Raw genomic sequence first — 23,475 nt, forward strand, 5'->3', positions numbered from 1 at the left:
GATTCTCAGAAAAGTTCTTTGACCGCAGCGGCAGTATTTTCTGCAGGGCCAAAGGCGGCGAAGAGCAGGAGGGGAGCAGGAGCAGGTCTCTATTCCGCACCCAGCGGAAATGGCTGTTAGCCGCACTAGGGAGCTGAGCAATAGAGGGCCCAGCGGGAGACCAACCAGAGACGGCCTGATGACCAGAAAGCTCCTCTCACGTGACGACCCAAAATGTATCTCGATTGGAAAGCGCAACCTCCAGAAGGCGTCACTGAGTCCGCCTCAATTCCACACCCCAATTCCCGCATCTCCACCCCTCCTTCCAACACCTCCATTGTGTCTGGGCTGAGGGCTGTTCCGCCTCTTCTCACCCTCGTCCTTGCTCCCCGCTCTTCCGAATGGCTGCTCCCTTCGCTCGCCTGGCGGGCAATGCGCCCAAAAGGCTTTGCCTCCGCCCCTCTACCTTCTCCAGAAACACTGCTCTCCCCAGATGCCGCTCGATCACGACGACTCTGCCTCGCCGGGCGGCCGAGCCAACCAGCTACCAGGCGACCAAGCTCATTCCGACTGACCCGACCTTTTCCTCCTTCGCCAATAAGGAAGGTGTCTCCGAAGACGATTACGCCGCCGACATGGAGTCCACGGACGCAGGGGCTAATCGCAAGATCCGCCATTACACCGTCAACTTCGGTCCCCAGCACCCGGCTGCTCACGGTGTGCTTCGGTTGATTCTGGAGCTCAATGGTGAAGAGATCGTCCGCGCAGATCCCCACGTTGGATTGCTCCACCGTGGTACCGAGAAGTTGATAGAGTACAAGTCCTATATGCAGGCCCTGCCGTACTTCGACCGATTGGATTACGTCTCCATGATGACCAACGAGCAGTGCTTCTCCCTGGCTGTTGAGAAGCTGTTGAACGTCGAGATCCCTGACAGAGCCAAGTGGATCCGTACCTTGTTCGGCGAGATCACCCGTATCCTGAACCACCTCATGTCCGTCCTTTCACACGCCATGGATGTTGGTGCTTTGACGCCTTTCCTGTGGGGTTTCGAGGAACGTGAGAAGCTCATGGTAGGCCGCGCTGTCCGCGTCACTTGAACTCGATTGAGCTAATCTGTGATTGTTTGTCCTAGGAATTCTACGAGCGAGTTTCGGGTGCCCGTCTTCACGCTGCCTACGTCCGCCCCGGTGGTGTGTCCCAGGACATTCCCATCGGTCTTCTCGATGATATTTACCAGTGGGCCACCCAATTCGGTGACCGGATTGATGAGACTGAGGAGCTGTTGACGGACAACCGTATCTGGAAGGCCAGAACCCAGGGTGTCGGTGTCGTCAGCGCCGCCGAGGCTCTGAACATGAGTTTCACCGGTGTCATGCTGCGTGGATCCGGTATCCCCTGGGATATCCGCAAGTCGCAGCCCTATGATGCCTATGACCAGGTCGAGTTCGACGTGCCCGTTGGTGTCAACGGTGACTGCTACGACCGTTACCTGTGCCGTATGGAGGAATTCCGCCAGTCCCTCCGCATTATCCACCAGTGCTTGAACAAGATGCCCGCTGGTCCCGTTCGTGTCGAGGACTACAAGATCTCCCCTCCTCCTCGTGCCGCCATGAAGGAGAACATGGAGGCTCTGATCCACCACTTCCTGCTGTTCACCAAGGGCTACTCTGTGCCCCCCGGAGAGACCTACTCCGCCATCGAGGCTCCCAAGGGTGAGATGGGTGTGTTCCTGGTCAGTGACGGTAGCGAGAGACCCTACCGCTGCAAGATCCGTGCTCCCGGATTTGCTCACTTGGGTGGCTTCGACCAAGTATCCCGTGGCCACTTGTTGGCCGATGCTGTTGCTATTATCGGTATGTTCTGCCGTTTTTCAGAAAATTTTCAGACAACCAGCTAATCGTATGTTAGGTACTATGGATCTTGTGTTCGGTGAAGTCGATCGGTAGAGTTGGATGAAGCGTGGCTGAGTATTTCCAGGACCTGTAAAACAGCTTCAAGACACGTGATTCTGATATGGGACACCCAACCATTTTCTTTTGCTATTTAGAAGCGAATACAAATGACCAAGAGAGAAAAAAAAGATTAATTGTCTATATCACTTGTGCGTGTACGGGAAGTGTGTGGGACCAGGGAGCTGTGGGGATATATCAGTTGTACCAATTGGTTTTCATGGCGTTGACTACGTTTGTTCTGATTTCCTGTGTTTTCTGTCTCGTCCTGCACTGTGACCATGTCTCGAGTTTCCTTTTATATCTTCAAATCACCCTGTGTATAGTGACACCATAACTTTCTGACAACATCTGACTTTGAAAATATAGTAGGGGAAGAAGGATGTAGGGGTTTTGGATGAAAGAGAGTATGATGACCTGATTTGGTCAAGAGGGAAAGGAAGTTGACCTGATCATGTACGGCATACGGGACTGTACTGTGTATATACGGCGGACAGGACGATCACGTGGGAAAGGTCTGATCAGGTGACGGGGAGCCTCGGGCAGATCTCCAGCTGATCGACGGGCGGAGCTACTCTTTCCATTCCATAGATCAGACGCACTCTTTCTTTGCTTTATACAAATTATCTTGCATGACCTTTCTGCCACAGAAACACCCCACTTTCGCAGCTACCCCTTCTTACTCGGTGCTCTCTTTTTTCAACATTTCCCTTCCAGAGACACTGCATTCTTGCTTCGCATCTCCCCACCCATAAAGTTCCAGACGTCATCTCCGAACTGACCGTACGACTCGACTCCGCAGAGCCTCAACGGCCGCTGGCTTTTATACTTGAATACCGCTGGAACCCGGTGTGAATGCCTTTGACCTTCTGAGCGTGTGCTGTGCAAGATCCTTATCCACAAGATGTTCGCTACAAAGCGGTTAAGCAAGGTATGTTCTTTTCCCTTTGCCTCTCCGCCCCATCCCCCCGCGAAGACAAATTTCCCCGGCTAACGTTACACCGTCCGTCGCAGGAGCTTCTCAAGGTATGAATGAGTCCCCCCTCCCCCGCCACGAATCCCTCAACAATCATGGGATTTACCTTCAGCAAGAACCTCGCTCTTCTCGACATTTTACTCTCTAGCACAACACAACACTCGAAAAAAAAAGACACAACCCACCAGCTAACACCCTGCGCCTTTTACGTGGCATACAGATAAAAGAACACCTCCCGCCTGGCATCTCGATCGTCAAATCCGACAACCTCGAAGAATGGCTCATGGACATCAAAGTGCTGGACGAGAACCCGCTGTATCTGAACGAAACCTACCGGCTGAAGTTCACCTTCAGCAAGAAATATCCAATTGGTGCGTTCCCCCCTGCTGCCACAAGTATGGAGGGGATGGATGGATGATGCCCCGCGATCTGAATCCAAACCCCGCGCTGCTCTCCCACCCAAGCCTTGAACACCACCACCACCACCACCACCACACCCTCTCATCTACATAAATCCCTCTGCAATCACATATGCCAGTACATGCAATACTAATCTCCTTGGGAAAAAAAATTAGAACCCCCCGAAGTCCAATTCGTCACCACACCCACACTTACCTCCCCCACCCCCGCCTCCTTTGATGATAATGCAACAACAACAAATCCCCGCCGCACCATCCCCATCCACCCGCACATCTACAGCAACGGGATCATCTGCCTCGACCTCCTCAGCTCGGCCGGCTGGTCGCCCGTGCAGACCGTCGAGAGCGTCTGCATGAGCATCCAGAGCATGCTGACGGCCAACAGCCGCAACGAGCGGCCCCCCGGCGACAAGGATTTCGTCTCGTATAACCGCCGCCGGCCCCGGGATATTAATTTCATGTACGATGATGATAATGTATAGCCCTTTCTCTTCCTATCCGGGATTGGGATTGGGGGTGGTGGTTGAAGGCGAGGACGATGGCCCTGTGCTGAGCGATGGGCTTGAGGGGAGAAGGGGAGAGGAGACAGGGAGTGAAGTTCATCCTTGAGTGATCTCTTTCCCGCAGGTTCGTTCTTGGGCTCTATTCTGACGCCCTTGTCGTCGGTTGTGTTTCCATCTGCATGCGGGGGTTGGTTTATTGGCGCGGGCGTATCTGGAGTTTTCTTTTCGTTTTCTGTTTCTGGTTTCGATTGATTCCCTTGGCTGAGCCGAGGCTGAGGCTGAGGCTGGTGCTCACACGTAGTTATCTCCCTCCCGCATCTCCCACATCTCTCGTCCGTCTTCTGGCATTCGGGGACTTCACATATCTCACTGCCGTGCCTAATGCTTCCCCCCCTTGTCTTGTTTCCCTTCTACCTGTGGATTCAAGAAATGAGCCACTATATCTTTACTAATATAACTCTGTGACTTTATCTTAACTTCGTTAGATACTGTACGATGTAACCAGTCAAATGCGAAGATGTACCAATGATCAGATTCTCGTTCACACAAAGATGGACAACCCACGAGAAGATAAGGAAATTATGGACGGGGAATCATTTGAAAAGTAAAGAAAAATGCAGAGGGAGCATTCTCCTCTCCACGGTGTGTGTTCATGTTGTCCAAAAGAAAAAAGCAAGGAAAATAAAAAGCCAATGCCCCCTGCCCCCATTTGAGAAAAAAAAAAGAGCAAACGTGGGCACACAGATAGTAGGGTCGGAAGAGACAATTCACACCCTCTCCCTCACTCTATGGGTAAGCTTCGCTAAACTTCGTAGGACACAGACCACCAAATCAAGCATGAGAGGTCTTCTCGCGAGCCTCCCGCTCCACGCGTTCCCGCTCCTCGATCTCCTTCGCCTCGCGCACCTTGGCCAGGACAACCTCCCTGAAGATCGCGCCGCGGGCGACCTTGCTGAGGCTGCGCTTCTTGCGGGTGGCGTCGCTTTCCGGGGAGGAGGGCGCGTACTTGCCGTTGGGGGAGGCCGGGTCGTTCGAGTGGGGGGCCGCAGCGGCGGCGGCGTCGGCGCCTTCACCGCCGGCCACCTCGACGACGCTGGGGATATCGTCGTCGTCGTCCTCCTGCATCTTGAGGGACTCGATGCGGTTGGCCAGCTTGATGATCTCGATGCCGCGGCGCAGACGCGAGCGGGCGATGTAGGCGCGAATCTCGGGCAGCAGGTCGCGGTCGCTGGCGGTCTCGCCGGTTAGCCAGGGGTGCTTCAGGGCGTCCTCAGACGTCACGCGCTTGGCGGGGTCCGGCTGCAGCATCGTGAGAATGAAGTCCTTGGCGTCCTGGGAGACGTCGCGCCAGTAGCGCTCGTGGAAGATGATCCGCCCCGTGCGGCACTCCTCGATCAGGTCGGTCAGGTTCTCGGACCGGAAGGGCGAGTAGCCGCACAGGAGGGTGTAGGTGATGACGCCGAGGGACCACATGTCGACGGCCTTGCCGTGACCCTTCTTTAGCATCACCTCGGGCGCAGCGTAGCCGAACGATCCCGCCATGCTGGTGAGCACCTCGCTGGGGCTATCCAACATCTTGGCGATACCGAAGTCGGCCAGGACCAAGGGCGAATCGGGGGCGCGGGTGAGGTATAGAAGGTTCTCCGGCTTCAGATCTGTCGCATACGATGATAATCAGTTTCTGCGCACGACAATTCGTAGAATCTTGATGCGAGTCAGGAGCGAACTCACCTCTGTGGACAATGTTCCGCTCGTGCAGGTAATGTACGGCACCGAGCACCTGCCGGATGACTCGAGACGCATCCTTCTCTGTGAACTTTCCATATTCGCAAATGCGATCGAACAACTCCCCACCCGTGGCCAGTTGCGTGACGATGTAGAACTTGTCCTATGGAGCTGTTAGAGGGAGAAGCAACGTCGAAGGGGGGGCGCCGCGTTGACCGACCTTCGATTCAAACCAATCGACAAAGTGGACGATGTTTGGGTGGTTTAGAGCCTGAAGCATCTCCAGCTCATCGTAGACCATGCGCTCGTTGCCTCGGACATTCTTCTTCAGGATGATCTTGATCGCGACTTTCCCCTTGCTGCTATCCGCCTCCCGGACGATACCGTATGTGCCAGCACCGAGCGTTCTTCCGAATTTGTAGTGGGATCTATAGGGAAAGAGCAAAAGCACTTCTTAATGCGCCTGCCACACGAAGAGAGTATTAGGGGGGAAGGGTGGAGAACTGTACTTCTTCTCGTAGCTTTCCGGCTGTCCAGACAGCTTGTTGAGCATATTAGAGACTAAATGAAACCCGCAAAGTTAGCGCATGTTGGTCGAGTCATTTGCTTGCAAGAAAAGCGACAGATCAATGTACATGAGCCACACATTCCCACAGCAAGACAGATGGACGGTATAAGGAAAACGGAGACAACAACAATGCCTCACGAGATTGGCGGACCAAGAAAGCAGATCAGAATGAGGAATCCACCCCAGACCCGGACACTGGGGTCACAGAGAAAGGTGATGGGGAACGAGGTATCCATGGGCGGTTGTGTTGTGAAGTCCAACAGCTCCAAGGCACAAGCAAGATAGGAGATAGGATAAGGAGCAGCGATAGCGCTTCAAGACAAGCGAAGCTATCACGAGGCGTGGACCATGTCTCGTGGGACGAGGGTGGGTGATGAGAACGCAAGCATGAAAGAGGCCGACAACGTACAACTCATCTCGACGGGGGATAAGACCGATGTCCTGGCCTTAGGATCTAAAAGTAAGTGTGCGGTGGGCTCTGACCAGCGAGCGCGCGAAGAATCGATGGGAAACCCCGCACGTGCGAGTAGTAGCGGGGCGGTTCAAACGAGGTCGGAGAAAATCACGGTCGAGGGTCGTGGGAAAGAGATTGAACTAGAGGAGCAGTGAATACGGGTGAGTATATGACCAGATCAGAAGAAATAAACTGCGTCAGGTGTGAAGTAGCAGATCCAGGGGGGGAGAAGACCAGACAAGTTGCGGATGAGCGATAAGGGGGGGGGTAAAGTGTAAAAAAGAGGGTGGAGGAGGGTGTAAACACGGGCGGGTGGCAGCGGTACGGTACCTGAGGCGTGAATCGGCAATGCACGTGCAAGGCAATGCAATGCAGAGTGAGAGTGAGAGAATCAGGCAGAGAACGTCAATAAGAGAGAGGTATAAGGGCCAGCGAGGGGTTTATTTGAAGAGAAAAGTGAGAGTTAGGGAGAGAGACCGTGGAGACGAGAGAGAGGGAGATAGTGGGGAGGAAGTACGAAAGTACAAAGTTCTAGCCCGTGGGTGGTGGAAGCACAGCCACGGCTGAAGTGCTGTCTGTAAGTTACAAGGCTGCCGCATTATTGGAGCTCTCTCCGTACAGGAACTACTACTACGGTACGTAAACTTCCCTTGTTTGCTCCCTCTGCTCTACGCAAGCAATTAAGCTGTTGTCGTATTTGACGTCAACTCCCAACGGAACTGAATCTCAGCCCAATGGATCAAGCCAATCCAGTTCCGTCCTCATGACCACAGGAGGGTAAAAGTAAAATCCACCCGAAATACTATGTGTAGGCAATACCATGTAGCCTTGCAAATCAGGCACCCCGCTTCACCCAAACCCCAAGGCAAGTCGAGTCGCGCACTGAACCTGAAACCGCCAGTCCAGTCCCTGACGCTAAATCAGCCCTGTTGACCTGTTTGATTAATTCTCCAGGCCCCCCTTTCAAGGCTCCCCCCCCCCCCTCTCGCCCAAATTTTGTGCCGCCCACAGATTTTATAGGAATACTGTCCTACTGTCCATAGTAAGACATTTAGAATCCACCAACACCCACAGCAACTGTCACTACGGACGGAATACTCCTATGCCGAACACTCACGCCAAGTCGGCTAGCTAGTTATATTTAGCAATTCGTACTCGTACACTGGGTAAAACCACAGGCAAGCTACTTTTGGCCCCCAAGGGGGACAAAAGACTACTCAAAGCACCGCAAAATCGGATCTATCTCAATCGGAGCTGTAAATGACTATCTCGACTAGACTATCATCGGCCACAAAAAGTCTGTAGTTTGATCGCCCGGAACTGATTGGATCGTGCAGGCTTGGAGCCAATCTGTCAGCTTTGTTTTTCTTATTTTTTTTTTCTGCGCGGAGCCCTATGAAACAACCCTGATACGTCCCACTGGCTTCACGGCCCTATCACTACTAGGGTTGAGGTATCCTCCCACTACAGCTGCGTTTCACTGGGTCGATGCATGGAAGTCTCGAGGAATAAACAAATGATATGCATGAAATGTATCCTGTGTCCACTTATCGACCCCCGACGCATGCAAGGTGAAGGTGCCGTGGCTATCTGGTTGCCCTAATTAATGCTATGTTGCCGACTCGAAAATGACTACGTTCTGGGCACCAACTCGGATAGTTTCTGCATCTGGAGAAAGTATAGACAGGACATCGCCGACTACCCTTACAATTATCACCCCAATGCTAAGTTACCTGTACAAACCTCGCAACCGTGCTATGCATATGCAATCCTCAACGCCAAGCGCAACCCTCAAAGATCGCTAGACCGACACGCCAAAGGCAAACAAACTCACTGCAACTCTTACGCCAATAAATCCATGCAACCAGCAAGAACAATCAATCATTGCACTTCCTTCAGGTATAGCTCTTCCAAGACCCTGGAGCAGTAGGCCCGGTAGTACTCCTCTCCCTTCCACCCTCGCCGCCGAGACTTGGTTCCAACTGTCTGCCACCCTTCACTGCGTAGCCTCTCAATTCGCTGCTCCATGCTCTCTGTGACGAGTACTCGTCCCGAGCTGTTATCCGCAGACTTGGCACGAGATACAGCCAACGAAGAAGAATTTCGAACTCCTTCCTTCACAGGACTGAAGCTCCAGAAAGAAGCTGAGCGTCGGATGCTCTTCGATACACGGCGTGCGTGCTGCATCTCGTTTACTTCCTCTATCATGGCCCGGAGAGTGGTGATGCTTGAGGCGATCTGGGTATTAAGAGAGCGTATACTGCTGTTGTAGTTCGAGATATGGTTGGAGTACTCTGTGGGGTATGGAAGAATTCTCCGCCCTTCTTCTAAGCTAGAAATGGCTTCTGCGAGGTGTGCCCCTTGTCGAGGCTCGGGAGAAGGGGTTCGAACGTGTCGTGGAGCAACTTTGAGGGGGGCCCGGGGAGGTGGACGAGCAAGAGGAATCTTGCTTGTGCCGGCACTGCTGTCTATCGGGCGACTCGTCAAAGCATGTAAATCACTGGTCTCGCTTGCTCTTGGTGCATCATCACAAATGCCGGATATGGTAGAAACAGAAGCCCCGGAAGGTTTTCTGACATTCAAGGGAGATGGAACCAAGTGGCTTTGACTGGCGCTTGTAGCTAGAATCCCTGTGCATAGCTCCTCTTGAAATTGCTTAGCTTCATCATCGCCCTCGTGTGAAACAAACGGATCCTCGTCCACGCTGCCGTAGATAAGAGATCGTTCGATCATATCCGCAAGGCTGCTTGCAAGGCTCGAGGGCCTAGTTCTCGATCCTGGGGAGTCAGAATACGCAGACGAATCCGAGGCGACTGAAGTAAATAAGGCCTCGGACATGTGCGAGTAGCGCTCGGTGGTGGGGACGGGACTCGGCAAGACAGCACTGCAGTTGATGAAACAGTCTAGAGCAGAGTGCAGCAATGGGAGCTTGTTGCGAGAGTAATTGTGAGCGGAAAGGCCTATTGCCTCATAGCAGATGGCGCTGTAGAAGTAGAGGAAAGTCTGGTGAACAGGATGAATCTGGCACGACCGGTGTAAGTACTTGACTCACGCACACCCCAGGCTCGCTCGGGGTATTTATCTCAGATCCGGTCGACTCGCCTCCCAAGAGCTAGATACTTACTGGCTCTGGCGCGGTCATGAGCAGCTCCGAGACGCGCGCAGTGCACTGCTTGTATTGCCGCTGGGCGTAGAGGAGTTTTATGGCACGGAGGGCAACCTGCCATTCTCCAGGTGATTGAGGGTAGATGGAAGGGCTAGATGGAGGAGTCTCGATATTCTTCTCAGCCATGATGGGCGACATCTGAGCCAGACCAGAACAAGGCGGCGAGCTGAGGAGCAGTGGAATTGTTGACTAGAAAGGTGGTTGCGAGGGCATTGTAGTAAACTTTGTATAGATGGGGCAGTCTCCACAATCACGTCTCTGACACGTCTAAGCGGGGCGTTCGTGTCGCTTTGGTGTCTGGCGTATGAGCTAAAGAGCGTGCAGTTATAAGAATAACCTTTGTCCTTTGTTGATGAGGTCATTCATGTGATGGGTAGAAGTTTACCGGTGGATGAGGAAAGGATGAGGATGGGATGACGCCTCACATGCCTGCATTTCCGGCATGCCATGCCTTCCTGATTAGGAAGGGAATGCCAGCCCAATTCACATCCCGAATCTGACAGTGCATGTCGAACGCATGGCTAGCATTCCTGTCACTGACCAGCTCGGTAAGTCTTCAGCCCTCTCAAACTATCTGGTCTTAGATGCCTACTCTCTACGATGCTGCACATACCACTGATCTCAGCGATCGTGTCAGGCTACCTCCTCATACCCTTTTGGTATGCGAGCAATTTAGATCACATCGACAGGTCATGTACAAGCCCACTGACGGATGATCTTATAGGTGTTCTCCTAGCAAAGCAAATGTCATACATTCGATCATCATCAAATTCCCTTCAGCAAAAAAAGAAAAACATCTTCAAATATCAGTGTGATCTACGATCCCCTCCAGCTCCGCACAGATCGCCAACTTCTCCTCACAAGCCTTGCGGATGGCACTGATAGCATCCTTCCCAATGGGCATTCGTAACGGCAATTGCTTGCCCTGCCATCGGCCTGTGCCCTTAACCGCCTCGACAACCACCGCAGCCGCTTTCGCAGGATCGCCCGCCTGATTGTGGTTCGACGCCGCGCAACCAGCCGCCACCAGACGATTCATCTCCACATACTCCGGCAGCTGGCGAGGGGCCCGGTAATGAATATTGCCGGGCGCCATCACCTCCGTGCGGAAGTAGCCGTAGGTCAGGAGCGAGGTCCGGATCCCAAAAGGCGCCAGCTCGAGGGCCAGGTTGGGGACGACAGCCTCCAACAGACCCTTGCCACCCGTGTAGCTCGTAGCCCCCGGCGCACCGTAGTAGACTCCTACAGTGCTAGAGAAGAGCACCGTTCCGGATTGCCGGGCGCGCATCAGAGGAAGAAAGGCGCGGGTCAGGTTGAGGGGGCCCAAGGCATTAGTGCGAAGGGCGTTGATGAGGAACGACTCACTAGAAGAAGTTGTCAAATCTTAGGTCTTTTGAAGCATCATAACAGTTTTAGAGAAGAGGCAGGGCTAACGAGATTTCTTCGAAAATGCCTGCATCGATATATCCTGCGTTGTTGACTAGCACGTCCACTTTGCCAAAGATCCCCCAGATCTCGCGGGCCTTAGTGTCGAGTTCTTCTTGCGAGCTGCTCACATCTAGCTCGAACACGGCAGCGCCAGCGTCGTTCAGAGCCGAGAGGCGGTCTCCACCGCTGACACCGTCGCGCGGGCGGGCAGTCGCAACGACTTGGTCGCCCTTTTCCATGTGACCCATTTGATGAGCATCCGTATAACCTTATCGAGGAAGGGACTTACTCACCTTGTCTAAGATCGCGCGGACCAAGGCCTCACCAATGCCGGAGGAGCAGCCAGTGACCACCCAGGTAAGAGGTTGTGATTGTACACTGGACATTGTATGTATGCAAGACTGAGATATTGCCGGGAGGAGGAGAGTAGAAGAGCAGAGGCGAAGGGAGTGAGGGGAATGGAAAGAACCGAGGAGGTAAGCAGGAAAAGAAATAGGTCGGGCATCATTTATGCAGTCAGCAGTGATAGAGATGGGGAAGTCATCGTACGCTAATCATTTTAGTCTCGCGTAGTGTAAGAACTAGTTAACTAGTGCCGAACATAGCACCGAAGAAAGGCAGCCGATCTTATAAATAGAGAACCCTGCTCACTCGAGCCTATCATTGACAGCAAGCTTGTGCTTCACCTTATGAACGGCCTCTGTGAGGATATTTCGAAACCTCTTCTTAGCATCCGATGGATCCTCTAATATGAGGTCATTCAGCCAGGAGAGGGCGGCGTCAATCAGTTCGGTGTCTAGTTCGACTTTCTTATGCCGGATGTTGTGGAGGTTGTTCGCTGTCAACAGCATTGTAGCAGATATGTAAGGACAGGTTGTTATCCTGTTGTGATTTTAGCAATCACGTATACCTTCCGAAAGAGGTGGGGAGGAGTTGATACCATCGGAACCAACTGTCTCTCGACCAGATTTCTTGGAATAAGAGCACGAAGTCTCGAGCCTCGTTTACAAGTCCTTCCCAGCATGGCGGTATCCGTAGTGGGCTGATGCCCCTACTATAATTGCGGACCCCGGTTATCCATTGCTCGTCCATCGCCTGAGCTCGGTTGATGAGCATCCTGCACTGCAGACCGCTTGAGTGAAGCACGCACAAGAAGCCCAAACTCGCAGGCTTGGTTTTCGCGGTCATGGTGACAACCGCGGCGCCGAATTCGAGCGGGATGGACGCTCGCCATTCATCCAATGCGATGCTAATGCTATCTCGTAGCAATGCCCTTTCCAGAGGGCTCTGCTTTGAGGCTTGCGTCGAGTAGAGATACCTATAGATACGGCCCTCAATGCTGGCAAGCTGAATACGGGCGAAGAGGTAACTCAGCCTTGCTTTCCCATTATCGGTGGCAAGGGTACCAGCAGTGTTGTCATTGTCATCCAGGGACACCGGCAAGGAGGAAGGCAGGTCCACGTCAATATCGTCATCGAGCTGAACGGGTGGTATTTCAGCCCGCAGGCTGAGATCTTTGTCGAGAATGTATGCTATCCAGAAAACGCGAGAGTGTTGTCTTCGGTGAACGAGGTCGAGATGCGCTGATGCAGCACGGTTGTGTAGGCCTAGTTTATGTACAAGACGCATTGTGGCAGATACCAACGTCAAAGCTGGAGTCGGGTCACGCGCCGTCTGGAGCACCATCACCATGCCCAGAAGTGTCTGTACATTCAGTAGGGAAACGTCTCCTGTCATCACTGTTGAGACTACTGATTGTGCGTTGCTGAGATATTCGCTGATGTGCTCAGTCTGACGATGAAAGACACCTTCAATCGTGCTACTGGGCCTATGTTGGCTGGCCAGAGCGAAGACGGTATTGATAGCAGCCCAAACGAGTGGATCGCGTTGTCGCGGGTGGAGGGCATAACACTGCCCAACCATACGCAAGAGCGTGTCGGCATGAAATAGCGGTAGCGCCGTGTTAACTGTATTGAGAAATATTCCAACCATTGCCATAGCCTCTGGCAGTGGAGGGAGCTTTAGCGTGCCAATTGCATGGTTCGGATCCTCGGATGCTTGATCGTCAACCGGTGCTTCTCTTGTGATCTCCTCGAGCCGTTCGGCTTGATGGATTGCCCGATTCGGGGCCTTTGGCCGATATGAGAAATTCTGAGTCGCGCGACGTTGTGCTCTCGGTCTGGCTTTACGGCGCAGAGCAATATGTGTACACTCTGTCGCATAGTTGATGCAGTTGGAGCAACGGGGCTCCTGCCCGTCGCATTTGATCTTGCGAGTATAACATAGGTCGCATGCCTGCTCGAAACTCAGTTAAGCAATACTTCTTGGGCCAGACTACGGAGTTCAGGATTGACCCCGACCTTTCTTGGACGATTATCGGCGTCCATTGTAGCTTGTCAGAATTGACTTCTCGGGAGGCACTTGCACCTCCATGGAGCTGCTTGGTAATTTAAGTATCCTCTTAACTCAGCTGCTTCCGCGGAAGCAGGCAGCCAGCTGACTAATTCTGTGGATTGGTAAGTTAACCCCGACAACAACTTCTTCCCTGCAATGCCATCACTCAGCTCTGGGGGTGTTTTCGTTTTCCAACTTGGTTTCTTTAGTTTCCAATGCGGGGAATTCTCGCTGCGTGGAGCCCGCCGGTATCCCACTGGGTGCATCCCAGCTGAGAAAACAAGTACAAAAGCCTGACGAATACGGCAATCACTATGTATATTCCGGAGTGCATTCCAATTCACATCTATTCATACAGCTAAGACTCCTAGGCCTTCGACTCCCACCAACGTTCATTTTTCATCTTCATATACTGTCGTCAGTGTGTTAGGCAACATTGCGCCCTACAAGAAGATGTCTGTCCCCGACACCTCCCGCATTATAGTGGTCATGGGAGCCACCGGCAATCAAGGAGGGGGTATTGTTCGTGCCTTGCTGGGCTCCAGAACACCGGACGGAGGCCTTTGGCATGTTCGTGGGACCACACGAGATCCCAATTCGACGAAAGCGAGGCAATTCCTGGCCGACCACCAGACCGTCGACCAACGCCTGTCGCTGGTCCCCGGGCACGTCGATGACCAAATGTCCCTCCAAGCCGCCTTTACAGGCGCATACGGCGTATTTGCCATGACATCCGAGACCCAAGCCGGTAGGGTTCTGGACAAAGAGGAAGACCTGAAACACGAGGTGGAGGCAGGACGTCATATCGTCCTGGCAGCGGAGGCTTGTGGTGTCAAGCACTTCGTCTTCAGTAGCTTGCCGGATATGGTCCGCGCCACAGAAGGTCGATTCCCGAATATCCATCACATGAACAACAAGCATGAGGTCGAGAAATTGGCAAAGGAGAGGCTCAGCGCGGTGACTTGTCTCATTCCGGGTGCGTGATTCTGCAGCACAGATTGCTGTGGGGATCCACAGCTGCGCACCTTTTACTGACAATTGATTCGTTGCACAGGGTTCTTTTATACCAATTTGTATTGGCCTCAATACTGTGACCGTCGATGTAAGTTCGACTTGAGATACCTAGGACTCGAAACAATTCCGGATTAATGCGATGATTCCATAGCGGACGGTGTTGTTCAATTTCGCATCCCCATCCCCAGCGGCCAGGTTGCGCAGTGGACCGATCCAATCCATGACATGGGCATATTTGCATCCAGTAAGTCCCTTCCCCAAATCTACATAGCATCGAACTTTATAGATGCCTTGAAGTATGACTGACATGTTAACTTGCTCGGGTAGGGGTGTTCAAGATGGGTGCTGAAAAAACCCGTGACAAGACGTACTTTGTGCTAAGCTCACGAGTCACACCTGTTGAGATGATAGAGACATTTACAAGGGTCACCGGTCAGTCCGCAGTTCATGAGCCGATAACCGCAGAGGAGTTCGGCGAAATGACAGCTCCGTTCGTTGGGCCGGCCTTCAAACGGGATGCCACAGAGATGATGGAATGGGCTGCCATACTGCCAGCGGACAAGATTTGTTACGGTGCCTTCGACGAACATGAGGACCACTCCTTTGAGAAATTAGGATTGAAGGCATCCTCTTTTGAGGAATGGCTCTGCCGTAGTGGCTGGATGGGACCAGCATGATTATCAGAAAGAGGTGTTAATCAACCCAGCATGGCTCGGTTTAACACACAGGCAGGCTTATCAGAATCTGGAATATCGATCAATCCACATTGCATTTCACGGGCCTGAACAATTATTTGATAAGATTAATTCAACCTTGTACTATTAGCCGGACACTGTTCCCAGCCACAATAGCTGATACTCGGCTAGAAGCAGGAATCTAATGTGTTATGATTCAGCCAGGGTCCTCTTACATTGCACCGGGGAGAGAGAGATTCTCAACGATGGGCAAAGAGCTGATCAGCTTGTTACAAGCCTTGAGTAAAAGCTTTCGTTGTAGTCACACGTATTGAAGATAAGATTCTCTTCTTGTTATACTCCTTGCAGAAGCTGTCCCACACATCAATAATCTAGACGGACCATCGGCATACACTTGAACTAATGAGCACCAGACTACCGATCATCATCAGTGGCACTAGCCTTGCCTCTTTTTTAAAGTCTTGTGAATGGATCTTTTAGACGTCATCCAGTGACAAGGTATTGCGCAAAGGTTGTCACTGATGGAAGTCGAGCATTTGCATCTTGTGACATGTGCAAGCCACGATCTCACTCGTCATTTACGATACAAGTGGAAGTGTTCCATCGATAGTGATAGAATCTACATACATTCCAGACACCATACAGTGAAAGAGGAAGGGTGTTAGAGAATATGAGACTGAAAGCTAGTAGGAGTTGCAAAAAAGACAAGATACTCTAGGCTGGTTCTTCCCTGGCCGGCGATATGCTCTCGACACAGCGTATCGCTATTGATACGCCATACCACAATACATAAATCTCCAGGGGCTAACTCGAACCAAAAAGCCTCTCCATCTTTTTTCGATGGTCTTTTCGACAGTTGGTGATATCCTCTAAGTCTACAGTGGCAGATAGTTTGCATTACGTTGTCACGTATAAAGAGTATCCTTGTTTCAACTGGAACAAGCAACAAGGCCAAGACTCAATAGATCACTGCCCATCCAAACATGGAGCAAACCACACGAAAAGATATATAACAAAAGAGCAACTACCTAACATGACAGCTCTTGCATGCGTGACGGATACATGACCTCTCCCGATGAGAAAAATACTCTGCATCCGAGTTCATACGATACCCAAGTCCCAAGACTCCAAATCAGACAAAACAAAGTCCACAATCAGACCTCCTCCGCATCCCGCTTCATGCCCTCCTGGATCCAGGCCCCAGCAGCGCGACCCTTCGCATTCAACTCCTCATCCGAGAGCTTATTAAGCTCCAGATAGATATGCGGCCCGGGGGCATTCCGACCCTCCTCAAAAGCGGGCCGCTTCAACAATTCGAAAAGCCATTTCTGCACATGCGGAAACTCGTCAATGCTGGAGAGGCCACTATATTCTGCGCGTATCTGTCAGTGCCCTGTAGGTTTTGGAAGGGGGAGTGCGCCCACGTACTGTAAGCAGCCACCCAATTCCACAAGGCGATATCCGCCACCGTGACCCGGTCACCAACCACGTAGCCGGATTTACTTTTGGCCAGATGGCCGTCCAGGACGCGGTACAAGCGGCGGGTTTCGTTCACGTAGCGGCTGATGGCGTACTCATGCTTCTCGGGGGCCATTCCTGCACAACCGATGAAAGTTAGAGCATATCCTACAATCCAATGCAAGCCTTGTCTTGTCTTACTCGCAAAATGGTTGGCTTGCCCTTGCATCGGGCCCACCCCTCCCATCTGCCACATCAGCTGTGAGTTTGTCAGTTTACATAACAATAAAACCCGTTGTGGCGGCGGAACGCTGGAATTGCACTACTGACCCAATTAACGGTCTCCCAGTACTCGGGAGAGTCATAGGGATATGACACCTTGTGGTCCTTGTCGTACCGGGCCACAAGATACAGCAGCATGCTGCCGCTCTCGAACAGCGTAACCTTGTTGCCGTTTTCGTCTTCATCGACTAAGGCAGGAATCCGACCATTGGGATTGATCTCGAGAAACCATGGCTCTTTTTGTTCGTGCTTGGGGATGTTGATTGGGTGAAGCTTTACGCTGGTCAGCTCACATTGTCTCTTGAGGTTGGGCGTTAATGGCTTCAGGTTGTGGGACACTGTACCTTGTACTCCAAGCCCAGCTCAGCTAGTAGAATGGTGGGTTTGAGGCCGTTGGGAGTGCCCTCGGTATAGAGGGTGATGTCGGTCTTGATTCCCATCTTCCAGCGCTGACTCTGACAATGAGATGTTCACGTGGTGATAGGGGCGATTCAGGATGCGACTGAATGTAAAGCGCAATCGTGAGCTCGCGGCGGATGAGGAGAAGACCAATGTTTGAGATGGCAGGGAAGAAAGGCTCGAAGACCCCCATGACGCATATTTATAAGTCCAAAAGGCCTTCTTGTTGTTTACCTGCTCCGCAATTCTCGTCGGTAATTTTCTGGTCTGATGACTATTCCAGGGATGCTGACACATTTCGGCTTCCGAACTCAATCTCCCTTTGTGATTGTTAAGCCCGCGATTGCGATATCTCATCAGTGAGGAAACCGACTTGACTTATGGGCAAGATGCAAGGCCAAAGCCAAGAGTGCTATATCTAAACAATGGTCGTGTGTGTAAGCAAAGCGGCTTTTTGTCAGCGGAAGTTCCGTCGGAACCACAGCCCTAATTCCACGGAAATGACATGAGATTCAACTACCATTGCAACTGCACAGCCGGCTTGGCTTCCTGCCAGGGCTGTTGAGAAAGGTATCCCCGCAGAATTCTACATTGTGACTATTGAGGCATCAAAACCTTTGACTTTCGAGGTAAGAATCCCCGGCCGGGGTCGATCATCCTACCAAGTTCCGTTGACTTCCCAGAGCCCCGGGCCCGGGCCCGCCGCCGCCGACTGTGATGGTGGGGCAGGTGTTGCGCACGAGCATCCGGATATGGTGGGCAGTAGTGAAGGCGATTGTCTCCTGGACGTAGCCGCGGATCGCACGCGCACGGCGTCCTGCACGTACGTGCCGACAATGCAGCGGGATGACGGGCTGAGAATCGGGTCGCAGCTCTGGTTGGCGTAGAATCCCGCCATCACCGACGAAGAGCTCTCGTAGTGCGTGTGCGGGAACTCCCAGTTCGCGCGGAGAGCCTCACAGGCTGAGGCGTTGTAGGCGGCGAGGGGCCCTTCACCGTGGCACACGTTGCCGATCGGGACATGACAGTGGCAATCAGACCGCCACCCACGGTTTGATTAAACGCCCTCCACTGAGAGGCCCTGGGCCAGCATGGTTCGCCAGGGAAACAGTAACAGTCCGGCTTCTTGTTGGGGGTGGGATGTCCCTGGGACAGATGAACCACTTCGATCAAGTAGAGGAAGAAAAGGTACCAATTGGGCCCTGCTACTGCTCCTGACAACAAGCAATCTCAACAAGGACTTACATACCGTCTTACTGCCAAGCCAGACAGCCTCTCTGCTGAGATCGGGATCCTACACTCTCACTATCAATACCAGCAGGGAATAGGATTTCACGTATGAATTGCATGCTCTCTATAGGTACAGGAACAGGCACCGCAACTGCAAAATGCAAGATCATTCTTTCGTGAAAATCATGAGTTTCCACCATTCTCAGTCCGTCGCGTCGCGTCAAATCCATGCATGAGCCAGCATACTTGGATTTTCGGCATACGGTTCCAAAAAGAACGGGTTTTCTCCAATGCACCATCTGTTAATTTTATTCTTCTAACTTCAAAGTAAGGAATGAAATAAATGGAAAACGATTCGATATTGGTTTTGCGGGGTTGTGTTTGGCTGTGTTTCGAGGTCCCCTTCTGGATGATGTCCCTCACTCAGAATGTTCCGGGGTAGAGACCATGTCGGAATTGACTTCGGCCTCGGGTCCCACCGTGGTCTGGGAGATTGCGCGTCCGGTGGCGTTGAGAGCAAGCAGGAAGCCGTCGAGCATTCGGTCCAGTTCCTCTTTGATGGCGTGGTCACCGACACCCTCCGTCAGGGCATCAAGGCGGGGAAGAGGAACGTCCGGGAAACGAACGGGCTCGGTGTCTTCGGTGGACAGGATGGGAAGGTTGCGTCTGGCGGTGGGAAGAGGCTCGGAAGTGGGGGAGTCGGTGGTAGAGGGGAAGGGGGCCAGCTCGAGGTCTTTGACAGGGATGGCGGTGGGGAATGGCTCGGAGTGCGCGTGGTGTTGCTCGGAACTGTTGTGCCAGGCAGAAGTCGATTCTTCTTCTTCATCAGGCCCAGGTCCATCAAGGACATTCGTTTCTTCATCTTCGTCAAATGACATTGTAGGGAAGTCCGACTCGTCAAAAGTCTTGGGCTCAGCAGCCGCTGGCACGCTAGGCGGGGTGGAGGGACGGTCGAAGCGGAATGGATCATAATCCGTTTCGGAGCTCGCAGACACATTGGAATCAATGGATCGCGAGGTGGAAGGCCGGGAATCACCAGGCTCGCCGATGCTCGAGCGTCGAATGGTGTCCGAGGTCTGCAGACTCATGATCGGCGCTTTCAGAGTGTTGTTGCGACTCACGTCGGCATCGCTTTCGTGGCCCGTGGATTCATTGTCGGCTGGAGCAGTCATCACTGGGAATGTCCACTCCATTGTAGCGCGCTTCTCTGAGATGTCTAGCTCAGCTGGCTTTGGCGCCTGCGCGGGCTCGGGCTCGGGCTCGGGCTCTGGCTCCTCTTCAGTTGCAGGCTGCATGAAGACAGGGAACTTCCAATCCATGGTCGGAGGTCGTGGGCCGGTTGATGGCTGGAATGGCACATCGTCAGCGTCACGAGTGCTGCTAACGCCGCTACTCGAAGATCGAGAGCGACCGTCGATGGAGTTGCGCTGTTGACGACCGCTGGATCTGTTGGCGCGAATAGTATCGGCGTCTGCGAGCTGAAAGGGCTGCGCAGATGACGCTCCAGCCGCATAATGCGACGAGTCAAAGGATCCGATGTCGATGTCGATGAAGGTAGAGGTGACGGAAGAGCGATCGGTGTCTGTGCGCAGGGGGAGGTCGGATGCGGGGGCTTTAGGTTCAATAGGGACGAAGTCGTTCTTTGTTTCGTAAGTGTAGCTTGGCTTTTCTTCATTGAAAAGGCCTTCCATCGCTTCAGCACCTCGACGAACCCGCTCATCGAAGTTCGCCTTATCCTCAACTGTCATTTCCTGATCGGTCGTTTCATCAGGGATGTCTGGCATGGATTGAGATTTTGTGGTCGGGCTTATTTCTGCCTCCAATTCAGCGATAGAGGCCGCCAGCTGATCGAGGTCTATGACAGAGAAGCGACGCTCAAAGCCATCAGTTGTACTGAAATTCCAGTCCTCGTCACTAGGCTCGGTATCTGGCATCTCGGCAGCCGCGGCACCGCCAGGATGGAACAGGGAGATGCGTTGTCCACCCCGCTGAGACCACTGATAGTACATGCGGACAAGCTCACCCAGGGACGAAGTAGGGTGGCTTTCCTCGGTATCAGCAATGAAGGAATGGTTTAGAATGTCTGCCATCGCAGGTCGAGAGACGGGGTTCGATTCCAGGGCAAAGGACACGAGACTCTTCAGGCCGTCGCTATATTTCGAGTTGTCTAGTTTGGGGGTGCTGCGGTTCAGTTGTCTCCCGATCTGCATGCGTTCTCGGAGGTTCGAATTAGGAGGATTGCCCGTAGCAATCTCAAAAATCGTGCATCCGTACGCCCATACATCGATCTAGACCGGTCAACAACGATACTGTCTATGCGGAACACGTGTCACTTACCTCACTTCCGTACTGATGAGCTTCGCCGCGGGTCGAAAACATCTCGGGTGGCATCCAGTGAGGGGTTCCGATCCAGGTCGAGCGTTTGTCCAGCTGAGACTGAAGGACGCCGGCAACACCGAAGTCGCAGATCTGGAGTTTTCCTTCTTCGTGAATCAGGACGTTTGCGGCTAGAAAAAGAATGTTAGTGGTGTGCGCGAAACAAAGGGTTTAGTCCAAATGATCTCATACCTTTGATGTCTCGATGGATGATACCCGCATTGTGGATGGCACGGAGGCCAGCAGCCAGTTCTCGTGCAATAGGGATAATGAATTTTTCTTCCAGGCGGTCGTTAGTGGCTCGCATCTAAGTGGAAAATCGTCAGTGATCAGTTGGCATACAATGCTAGGATATATGAAAAAGAGACGAGACGAAGGGGTGATGGCAGAGCTTCAGACCGAGTACGGAGTGATGAAAACCTACCAGGGTTCTAACACTGCCACCAGGGCAATATTCGCAAACCAGCCACAGCTGCGAGTGAATGGAGATCGCCTCGATGAGTTCGTTAATGTTCTTCGCGCCAGAGTCTTTGACCTGCTTCATCACTTTCGCCTCACGGATGAAATCGTTGATTGATTCGTCTCGAAAGTCCCGCAGAGATTTGTAGTCGATGGAGTCGATGTCCAAAACCTTGATCGCGACGAGCTTGCGGGAGGGAAGCTGGTGACCTTTGTAAACTCGACCATATGAACCTTTGCCGATCAACTCTTCAAACTCGTAAGCAGGAACATCAGATTTCGCTCTGCGGCACATCTCTTGGACTGCAGAGCTCTGCTCGCGAGCGAGCTTTATAGCTTCAGCTTTGTGCTTGGTAATAGCCGCCATGGCGGGGTCGAGGAGACGAGAAACACGCGGTGGATCCATCTTGTCGAGGGGTGAATGGGGCGCGGGAGTGTCGTTTTTATTCTTTGGGGTGATTCGGAGCGGTGCTGGGGCAAGAAACTCGTCGAATGAAGATGCGTCACCAGATGTGTCAAGTCTGCTCTCTGAGATAGGGTGCGGAGTAGAAGTAGAATGAGGGGTTTTCGGCGGAGTGGAAGTAGATCGAGAGACTGAATTTGACAAGATGGAGGTGAGCAAGATAATGTGATCAGACGACGGACTCCTTGGTGGTGTTGGAGCACATTCGACGAGTGCCTGAGGTTTCGGGCAGGGTGGGTCTCCTGCTGGCCTAACAATCTCAGGACCAAGCCAGCACCGAATCGCAGGCCCACCGCTAGAGTCACGGGAATGCGATTTACTTGGTGTCTGACTTGTGCTTCCGGGTGTGCTTTGCCCGGAGAAGAGTGGATTATTGGACAACAAGTACTCTTCTGCCGACGTCAAATGCTCTTCTTCGATAGTGACACCGTCGCCTTGGCTTTTCCTCGAATGGATATGGAAAAACTTCCTGAGAGATGGTCGCTTAGGGGTACTGTCTTCGGGAGGATAATCGTCTGCGGGCTGTGATTCCTGGTTGGAGGTTGCCTGCGCTTCTTGAATACGTAATTTGGCGTCTCCAAGTGCAAGGCGCTCGATGAGTGGAAGTTTCTTGGGGTCTTTTGTTCCCCTATCCTTCCGTTTATCCTTCCGTGAGATGCCGGTCTGCTCTCCAGAGCTGGACTTCCGATGGCTGCGAGTCCCTGTACTTCCAGACCCTGTCGAACTCTTCGAGGCCTTTGAGTCTTTCGAACCTTTTTGTTTTTTGTGCAACCACTTAAAACGCCTCGAGGCTTTCTGTTCCTCGTCTTCGGTGGGCGGATCTAGTGGCGGAGTCTGGTTGACCGCGTAAGGTTTTGGGTCCCTGGTCCCGTTATGTTAGTATTGAAGTCTAGCTATGATCAAATAGTCGATAGCGACTGAACGTACTTTTCACCCTCTGAGTCTGAACTGGACTCGCTAAGCAGAACTGCAATCTCATTAGTTTACCATTAGGATGGTTTGCGATGGAATACTGACAGCTAGTCTCAGATTCTGGGTTCTCCCCTGCGTTCTTGTCCTGGCTTTCGTGCCTTGCCTGATATCGTCCAACAGGAGGCTGCTGAACCTCTGTTGGAAGTTCTAGCGCGAGATCGGGCGACGCTCTATCGATAGGCAGAGAGTGTTAGCACGCTTTCAACGAGATGATGAACGATGACTGCAAACCCGTAAATGCCTCTACGTTGCTCTGAGAACCTGGACCCAGCCATGGTCAACCCACGATGCCGGTAGATGAAGGATGGAGGGCTTGGTTCAAGAGAACAGAGAAGCAGAACGGACAGGTAGGGGAGGATGGATTCATCAAGTGATGAAGATGAACGATGATGATTCCAAAGAATGGTGTTGACATATGGAGAGGAAGCAGGCTCGTAGGAAGTCGAGCCAGGAGAGGTATAAAATCCATCCTGGCAGTCACACACCTTGTAGGTTAGTCAATTGACTGGTCCAAAGGCAGTTGTATCGCCTGTCGGTGGTGTATGTGCCCAGTCGTCAACTCT

The 23,475-nt window shown here is 52.6% G+C and overlaps 10 protein-coding genes across 10 annotated transcripts; 3 read left to right on the top strand and 7 right to left on the bottom strand.

Moving 5' to 3' along the window:
- The first annotated feature begins 262 nt into the window (after positions 1–262).
- Positions 263–2,334, top strand: BO82DRAFT_359269 (NADH-quinone oxidoreductase subunit D). Its single transcript, XM_025636533.1, has 3 exons — positions 263–1,052; positions 1,115–1,835; positions 1,891–2,334. The coding sequence occupies exons 1-3, from the start codon at positions 381–383 to the stop codon at positions 1,926–1,928; spliced, it is 1,431 nt and encodes a 476-aa protein (XP_025486442.1). The 5' UTR covers positions 263–380; the 3' UTR covers positions 1,929–2,334.
- A 200-nt stretch (positions 2,335–2,534) lies between these two features.
- Positions 2,535–4,294, top strand: BO82DRAFT_359270 (ubiquitin-conjugating enzyme E2). Its single transcript, XM_025636534.1, has 4 exons — positions 2,535–2,862; positions 2,946–2,957; positions 3,128–3,278; positions 3,483–4,294. Exons 1-4 carry the CDS (start codon positions 2,836–2,838, stop codon positions 3,806–3,808), a joined length of 516 nt encoding a protein of 171 aa, XP_025486443.1. The 5' UTR covers positions 2,535–2,835; the 3' UTR covers positions 3,809–4,294.
- Positions 4,295–4,306: 12 nt separating this feature from the next.
- On the bottom strand, positions 4,307–6,288 carry BO82DRAFT_209139 (serine/threonine-protein kinase). The gene is made up of 4 exons (XM_025630670.1): positions 6,064–6,288; positions 5,775–5,982; positions 5,561–5,717; positions 4,307–5,484 (listed from the first exon to the last, which is right to left on the bottom strand). The coding sequence occupies exons 1-4, from the start codon at positions 6,105–6,107 to the stop codon at positions 4,661–4,663; spliced, it is 1,233 nt and encodes a 410-aa protein (XP_025486444.1). The 5' UTR covers positions 6,108–6,288; the 3' UTR covers positions 4,307–4,660.
- A 2,169-nt stretch (positions 6,289–8,457) lies between these two features.
- On the bottom strand, positions 8,458–9,868 carry BO82DRAFT_296650 (uncharacterized protein; the record flags this gene model as incomplete). The annotated part of the gene is made up of 3 exons (XM_025631911.1): positions 8,458–9,044; positions 9,108–9,597; positions 9,701–9,868. 3 exons carry the CDS (start codon positions 9,866–9,868, stop codon positions 8,458–8,460), a joined length of 1,245 nt encoding a protein of 414 aa, XP_025486445.1.
- Positions 9,869–10,541: 673 nt separating this feature from the next.
- BO82DRAFT_296640 (NAD(P)-binding protein) lies at positions 10,542–11,556 on the bottom strand (the record flags this gene model as incomplete). The annotated part of the gene is made up of 3 exons (XM_025631910.1): positions 10,542–11,106; positions 11,177–11,400; positions 11,464–11,556. The coding sequence occupies 3 exons, from the start codon at positions 11,554–11,556 to the stop codon at positions 10,542–10,544; spliced, it is 882 nt and encodes a 293-aa protein (XP_025486446.1).
- Positions 11,557–11,817: 261 nt separating this feature from the next.
- On the bottom strand, positions 11,818–13,557 carry BO82DRAFT_378948 (uncharacterized protein; the record flags this gene model as incomplete). The annotated part of the gene is made up of 3 exons (XM_025637662.1): positions 11,818–12,052; positions 12,111–13,465; positions 13,531–13,557. 3 exons carry the CDS (start codon positions 13,555–13,557, stop codon positions 11,818–11,820), a joined length of 1,617 nt encoding a protein of 538 aa, XP_025486447.1.
- A 300-nt stretch (positions 13,558–13,857) lies between these two features.
- On the top strand, positions 13,858–15,500 carry BO82DRAFT_359275 (NAD(P)-binding protein). The gene is made up of 4 exons (XM_025636535.1): positions 13,858–14,540; positions 14,619–14,666; positions 14,730–14,822; positions 14,906–15,500. The coding sequence occupies exons 1-4, from the start codon at positions 14,018–14,020 to the stop codon at positions 15,253–15,255; spliced, it is 1,014 nt and encodes a 337-aa protein (XP_025486448.1). The 5' UTR covers positions 13,858–14,017; the 3' UTR covers positions 15,256–15,500.
- A 717-nt stretch (positions 15,501–16,217) lies between these two features.
- BO82DRAFT_322218 (glutathione S-transferase family protein) lies at positions 16,218–17,566 on the bottom strand. Its single transcript, XM_025632760.1, has 5 exons — positions 17,358–17,566; positions 17,062–17,286; positions 16,933–16,990; positions 16,702–16,869; positions 16,218–16,645 (listed from the first exon to the last, which is right to left on the bottom strand). Exons 1-5 carry the CDS (start codon positions 17,451–17,453, stop codon positions 16,428–16,430), a joined length of 765 nt encoding a protein of 254 aa, XP_025486449.1. The 5' UTR covers positions 17,454–17,566; the 3' UTR covers positions 16,218–16,427.
- Positions 17,567–18,070: 504 nt separating this feature from the next.
- Positions 18,071–18,761, bottom strand: BO82DRAFT_407287 (uncharacterized protein; the record flags this gene model as incomplete). Its single annotated transcript, XM_025639625.1, has 2 exons — positions 18,071–18,402; positions 18,719–18,761. 2 exons carry the CDS (start codon positions 18,759–18,761, stop codon positions 18,071–18,073), a joined length of 375 nt encoding a protein of 124 aa, XP_025486450.1.
- Positions 18,758–21,883, bottom strand: BO82DRAFT_396260 (putative serine/threonine protein kinase; the record flags this gene model as incomplete). The annotated part of the gene is made up of 4 exons (XM_025638830.1): positions 18,758–20,930; positions 20,980–21,149; positions 21,211–21,325; positions 21,443–21,883. The coding sequence occupies 4 exons, from the start codon at positions 21,881–21,883 to the stop codon at positions 19,062–19,064; spliced, it is 2,595 nt and encodes an 864-aa protein (XP_025486451.1). The 3' UTR covers positions 18,758–19,061.
- Positions 21,884–23,475: the final 1,592 nt, after the last annotated feature.

Source organism: Aspergillus uvarum, assembly GCF_003184745.1.
Source record: "Aspergillus uvarum CBS 121591 unplaced genomic scaffold BO82scaffold_89, whole genome shotgun sequence".
Lineage (NCBI taxonomy): Eukaryota > Fungi > Ascomycota > Eurotiomycetes > Eurotiales > Aspergillaceae > Aspergillus > Aspergillus uvarum.